Genomic DNA, 7,437 nt, shown 5'->3' with positions numbered 1-7,437 from the left:
AATAATGTAGTTGTATGAGGAACCCCTATGCAATAATGTAGTTGTATGAGGAACCCCCATGCAATAATGTAGTTGTATGAGGAACCCCTATGTCATAATGTAGTTGTATGAGAAACCCCATGCAATAATGTAGTTGTATGAGGAACCCCCATGCAATAATGTAGTTGTATGAGGAACCCCCATGCAATAATGTAGTTGTATGAGGAACCCCCATGCAATAATGTAGTTGTATGAGGACCCCCCATGTAATAATGTAGTTGTATGAGGAACCCCCATGCAATAATGTAGTTGTATGAGGAACCCCCATGCAATAATGTAGTTGTATGAGGAACCCCCATGCAATAATGTAGTTGTATGAGGAACCCCCATGCAATAATGTAGTTGTATGAGGAACCCCCATGCAATAATGTAGTTGTATGAGGAACCCCCATGCAATAATGTAGTTGTATGAGGAACCCCCATGCAATAATGTAGTTGTATGAGGAACCACCATGAAATAATGTAGTTGTATGAGGAACCCTCATGCAATAATGTAGTTGTATGAGGAACCCCCATGCAATAATGTAGTTTTATGAGGAACCCCCATGCAATAATGTAGTTGTATGAGGAACCCCCATGCAATAATGTAGTTGTATGAGGAACCCCCATGCAATAATGTAGTTGTATGAGGAACCCCCATGCAATAATGTAGTTGTATGAGGAACCCCCATGCAATAATGTAGTTGTATGAGGAACCCCTATGCAATAATGTAGTTGTATGAGGAACCCCCATGCAATAATGTAGTTGTATGAGGAACCCCTATGTCATAATGTAGTTGTATGAGAAACCCCCATGCAATAATGTAGTTGTATGAGGAACCCCCATGCAATAATGTAGTTGTATGAGGAACCCCCATGCAATAATGTAGTTGTATGAGGAACCCCCATGCAATAATGTAGTTGTATGAGGACCCCCCATGTAATAATGTAGTTGTATGAGGAACCCCCATGCAATAATGTAGTTGTATGAGGAACCCCCATGCAATAATGTAGTTGTATGAGGAACCCCCATGCAATAATGTAGTTGTATGAGGAACCCCCATGCAATAATGTAGTTGTATGAGGAACCCCCATGCAATAATGTAGTTGTATGAGGAACCCCCATGCAATAATGTAGTTGTATGAGGAACCCCCATGCAATAATGTAGTTGTATGAGGAACCACCATGAAATAATGTAGTTGTATGAGGAACCCTCATGCAATAATGTAGTTGTATGAGGAACCCCCATGCAATAATGTAGTTTTATGAGGAACCCCCATGCAATAATGTAGTTGTATGAGGAACCCCCATGCAATAATGTAGTTGTATGAGGAACCCCCATGCAATAATGTAGTTGTATAAGGAACCCCCATGCAATAATGTAGTTGTATGAGGAACCCCCATGCAATAATGTAGTTGTATGAGGAACCCCTATGCAATAATGTAGTTGTATGAGGAACCCCCATGCAATAATGTAGTTGTATGAGGAACCCCTATGCAATAATGTAGTTGTATGAGGAACCCCCATGCAATAATGTAGTTGTATGAGGAACCCCCATGCAATAATGTAGTTGTATGAGGAACCCCTATGCAATAATGTAGTTGTATGAGGAACCTCCATGCAATAATGTAGTTGTATGAGGAACCCCTATGCAATAATGTAGTTGTATGAGGAACCCCCATGCAATAATGTAGTTTTATGAGGAACCCCCATGCAATAATGTAGTTGTATGAGGAACCCCTATGCAATAATGTAGTTGTATGAGGAACCCCCATGCAATAATGTAGTTGTATGAGGAACCCCTATGCAATAATGTAGTTGTATGAGGAACCCCCATGCAATAATGTAGTTGTATGAGGAACCCCTATGCAATAATGTAGTTGTATGAGGAACCTCCATGCAATAATGTAGTTGTACGAGGAACCCCTATGCAATAATGTAGTTGTATGAGGAACCCCCATGCAATAATGTAGTTGTATGAGGAACCCCTATGCAATAATGTAGTTGTATGAGGAACCCCCATGCAATAATGTAGTTGTATGAGGAACCCCTATGCAATAATGTAGTTGTATTAGGAACCCCCATGCAATAATGTAGTTGTATGAGGAACCCCTATGCAATAATGTAGTTGTATGAGGAACCCCCATGCAATAATGTAGTTGTATGAGGAACCCCTATGCAATAATGTAGTTGTATGAGGAACCCCCATGCAATAATGTAGTTGTATGAGGAACCCCTATGCAATAATGTAGTTGTATGAGGAACCCCCATGCAATAATGTAGTTGTATGAGGAACCCCTATGCAATAATGTAGTTGTATGAGGAACCCCCATGCAATAATGTAGTTGTATGAGGAACCCCTATGCAATAATGTAGTTGTGTGAGGAACCCCTATGCAATAATGTAGTTGTATGAGGAACCCCTATGCAATAATGTAGTTGTATGAGGAACCCCCATGCAATAATGTAGTTGTATGAGGAACCCCTATGCAATAATGTAGTTGTATGAGGAACCCCCATGCAATAATGTAGTTGTATGAGGAACCCCTATGCAATAATGTAGTTGTATGAGGAACCCCTATGCAATAATGTAGTTGTGGGAGGAACCCCCATGCAATAATGTAGTTGTATGAGGAACCCCCATGCAATAATGTAGTTGTATGAGGCACCCCCATGCAATAATGTAGTTGTATGAGGAACCCCTATGCAATAATGTAGTTGTATGAGGAACCCCCATGCAATAATGTAGTTGTATGAGGAACCCCTATGCAATAATGTAGTTGTATGAGGAACCCCCATGCAATAATGTAGTTGTATGAGGAACCCCTATGCAATAATGTAGTTGTATGAGGAACCCCTATGCAATAATGTAGTTGTGGGAGGAACCCCTATGCAATAATGTAGTTGTATGAGGAACCCCCATGCAATAATGTAGTTGTATGAGGAACCCCTATGAAATAATGTAGTTGTATGAGGAACCCCTATGCAATAATGTAGTTGTATGAGGAACCCCCATGCAATAATGTAGTTGTATGAGGAACCCCCATGCAATAATGTAGTTGTATGAGGAACCCCTATGCAATAATGTAGTTGTGTGAGGAACCCCTATGCAATAATGTAGTTTTATGAGGAACCCCCATGCAATAATGTAGTTGTATGAGGAACCCCCATGCAATAATGTAGTTGTATGAGGAACCCCCATGCAATAATGTAGTTGTATGAGGAACCCCTATGCAATAATGTAGTTGTATGAGGAACCCCTATGCAATAATGTAGTTGTGGGAGGAACCCCTATGCAATAATGTAGTTGTATGAGGAACCCCCATGCAATAATGTAGTTGTATGAGGAACCCCTATGCAATAATGTAGTTGTATGAGGAACCCCTATGCAATAATGTAGTTGTATGAGGAACCCCCATGCAATAATGTAGTTGTATGAGGAACCCCCATGCAATAATGTAGTTGTATGAGGAACCCCTATGCAATAATGTAGTTGTGGGAGGAACCCCTATGCAATAATGTAGTTGTATGAGGAACCCCTATGCAATAATGTAGTTGTGTGAGGAACCCCTATGCAATAATGTAGTTGTATGAGGAACCCCTATGCAATAATGTAGTTGTATGAGGAACCCCTATGCAATAATGTAGTTGTATGAGGAACCCCCATGCAATAATGTAGTTGTATGAGGAACCCCCATGCAATAATGTAGTTGTATGAGGAACCCCTATGCAATAATGTAGTTGTGTGAGGAACCCCTATGCAATAATGTAGTTGTATGAGGAACCCCCATGCAATAATGTAGTTGTATGAGGAACCCCCATGCAATAATGTAGTTGTATGAGGAACCCCTATGCAATAATGTAGTTGTATGAGGAACCCCTATGCAATAATGTAGTTGTATGAGGAACCCCCATGCAATAATGTAGTTGTATGAGGAACCCCCATGCAATAATGTAGTTGTATGAGGAACCCCCATGCAATAATGTAGTTGTGTGAGGAACCCCTATGCAATAATGTAGTTGTATGAGGAACCCCCATGCAATAATGTAGTTGTATGAGGAACCCCCATGCAATAATGTAGTTGTATGAGGAACCCCTATGCAATAATGTAGTTGTGTGAGGAACCCCTATGCAATAATGTAGTTGTATGAGGAACCCCCATGCAATAATGTAGTTGTATGAGGAACCCCCATGCAATAATGTAGTTGTATGAGGAACCCCCATGCAATAATGTAGTTGTATGAGGAACCCCTATGCAATAATGTAGTTGTATGAGGAACCCCTATGCAATAATGTAGTTGTATGAGGAACCCCTATGCAATAATGTAGTTGTGTGAGGCACCCCCCAGCATTTAAAGTATAAAATAAAATGAAAAATACTCAGGTTCAACGTATTGTTCACGTTTATTTTATATATAATGAAAATAAAGTTCTACATGTTTGAATAGAGTACATTTATTCTTATTTATTTATTCTCATAAACAACTCAATGGGAAACTTGAGCTTGGTGTTTCCTGCACAACTCTTTTATATTGGGTTGTGTTTTGGACAGACACACACGAAGTTCATCTTCCACATACAGCAATTGTGTTCGTTTCTTGTGTTTAATGGTTGTCAGTGCTGAAAATCCAAATTCATACAAATATGATGTTGAAAATTGCACAAGAACTCGTAACGTTTTCTGGGCAATTGCAGGATATTCCTTTTTAACCAGCAACCAAAATGCATTCAGGTTAAGCTCGGGATGCTTCAACTTTAATGTCCTGTTATTTAGGATACTGGCAAGTTCTTCTTCTGCTAATGTGAACTGTTCTTCTGATGGTTAAAATTCTACAAATGGGTTTCTAATCCAGTCATACTGATCAAAAGCTATCGACGGAAAATATTTCTCAAGATTTGCTAATAAAGCACCCAAATGGTTTCAAATCAATGGTCTAATCTATTGACAGTCTCTTTTAAATATACTTGGAAACATTTCCAAATTCCATATTGTCAATTTCTTCTGAAAAGCATTTATTTTATCAGTAAATGTCAGTATATTTTCATTTCTGTCCTGCAAACATTCGTTCAAGAGATTTAGCTCATGAAATATATCAGCAAGATTTGCTAACTTCGAACACCATGTGCCATTACTCAAACATTATATAAAGTCTTCCAGATTTTCCTGCAAATAAAATGTCAACAACTCATTTCTTAATTCGTATAAACGAGATAATACTTCCCCCCCTTGACAACCATAGTATTTATGTGGATTGAATTCAAGTAGAGTGGTCTGCATCTATAGCCACACAAAGTTTAGCAAACTGTCGATGTTTAAGTGGCCTCATCTTGATGTAATATACTATTTTCACTGCCATATCCAATACAGATTTTAGTTTAGATCCGAGAGTTTTAGTAACAAGTGCTTCTCTATGAATGAAACGATGAGTCTGGATAATATTGGGATTTTGTTTTTGTGCGATTGTGACAAAGCCATTAAAATATCCTGTCATTGCAGCGGCACCATCCGTACAAATACCAGCACAGTCTTTCCAGTCTAATCCAAAATGCTTTAAATACGAATTCAAAACATAAAATATATCTTGTCCTTTTCTTGTGGCTGTCAATTCATTGCAACACAAGAAGTCTTCTATGATATTGTCATCATTAATAAAGTGAACAAATACAAGGACTTGTGCTTTACCAGTAATGTCTGTACTCCTATCAACTTGAAGTTCAAACAAATTATGTTTCAGTATTTGATTGCATTCAATGTCTCCTGACATACCTTGAATACGTCTACTTATTGTGTTGTCAAAAAGTGGAATTTTATTTACCTCTGATACAGCCTCTTCTCCAAACACTATCCTTACTATTTCTTGGCATGCATATAAAATTAGTTTCAACGATGATATGAGATTTAATTTTTCTTGCAACTATTTCTGCCACAGCATAGCTTGCTTCTTGTCCTTTGTCACTCAACTTGAACTAACTTAAACAACTTAAACATAGAAACTTGCCTTTTATTTAATGTTAGTTTTCGTTTGAAATATTCATTTTTGCTCGACAACTCTGGATATTTAGTTGTTAAGTGTCGTTTCAGTTTCTCCCTACAAATAATAAACAAAGGTGAAGGACACTCTGGGTTTCCCGTTCAAGTAAATCGCATGGCAATGCAAGTTTCACAATATTGACGAACTTTAAGTTGTAGATTGATTCCATTATTTTTTGATAATTTCGACGGGGCTGCATCGCCTGTAGTGGCTGCCGCTTCATATCTTGTGTCTCTTCATTCCCATCTACCTTGCGTTTTTTCACAAATCTATCCATGCTTATAAATCTGTAAACAAAATTTTACATGTACTGTTAGCACCAAAAGAACTGCGCTAAATTTAGTGATGAAAATAAAAAAAATGAACGGAAAGAGAAAAGGACACCTCTTCTCAAGTCACGTATGGAATTCACATGGAAATAACAAGACAAATTCGGAGTGAGAATTTTGGAGGTAAAAATTAATACTAGCTAAGAAACGGAAAGGCGCTTATGTCAACAGAACTCCAATCTGAGGGAGATAACCAGCATAGATATAGCAAAAATAAGCATATTTTCCTAGGTATAATTTGGGACGCTGAAATAATCAGAAAATGAAAGAATGTTATATGAAAAAAAAAAAATGATTACACGAATACTAAATGCGAGTTCTGGAAAGTTTTTTTATCTGGCGCAAATGTGTTTCGCTATGGTGAATCTCGTATTTTTTCGTCCAGTTTTTATTGGGTGCACATGTATTTCGCTAGTGGTGTAGTATTTTGCTAGTGGAAGCCACGTTTTCTCACATCCAACGTGACCGTCGACTTCTCACAGTAAGAACGATTAACAGAAGACCCTCCTTCCGGCTGACCCTTTGCGCATGTCTTAAATCAGAAAAGGTGAGGGGGACTTCTTCAAGGATGTACACGTTCACTACTGTCTCGATGGGCGAGGAGACGGTGTTCATGTTATTTAGACGTTTCAGTTTCTTCTTTCACGCTGGTCCCTCTTCCTTCTCCTTCCTCTCTTAGCATCATGTTACCCTCTCTTTCTCTCCATATAAAACTGCCTTGCTGACAACAGGCACAAGACTGACATTGACTGTAATAAGAATATATAAATTCTGAAAATTGAATTTAACTTTCAGTTTATTTGTTCCTTTTTCTAATTTAAAGATTGTGGAGCCCCTGAACTGTACTGGCGGAACCCTAGGGTTCCGCGGAACCCCGGTTGACAAACTGATATACACTCTCTAAGAGAAGCGCTAATATAAACCCACACATTGGCATCTACACATACGTAAACGAACACAGCACCAGCCAAAATGAACACGTCTTCCCAATTGGTCTTTACACGGAAAGCAATGAAAACAAGAATGTTCGAACACTTATTTCTCAATAATTCTATT

General features: G+C 38.6%; 1 protein-coding gene across 1 annotated transcript; it reads right to left on the bottom strand.

Moving 5' to 3' along the window:
• Window positions 1–5,278: 5,278 nt before the first annotated feature.
• On the bottom strand, window positions 5,279–5,785 carry LOC145256167 (zinc finger BED domain-containing protein 5-like). The gene has a single exon (XM_080114754.1). The coding sequence runs from the start codon at window positions 5,783–5,785 to the stop codon at window positions 5,279–5,281; it is 507 nt and encodes a 168-aa protein (XP_079970880.1).
• Window positions 5,786–7,437: the final 1,652 nt, after the last annotated feature.

This window comes from Euprymna scolopes, chromosome 32 (assembly GCF_053919585.1).
Source record: "Euprymna scolopes isolate OS-2025 chromosome 32, ASM5391958v1, whole genome shotgun sequence".
Taxonomy (NCBI): Eukaryota; Metazoa; Mollusca; class Cephalopoda; order Sepiida; family Sepiolidae; genus Euprymna; species Euprymna scolopes.
The sequence above is the reverse complement of the archived record's forward strand: the minus strand, read 5'-3'. Positions and strand labels throughout refer to the sequence as shown.

Excerpts from the sequence above, each read along its gene's own strand:
- LOC145256167 (XM_080114754.1), bottom strand. The coding sequence starts at position 5,785 with ATGTCAGGAGACATTGAATGCAATCAAATACTGAAACATAATTTGTTT.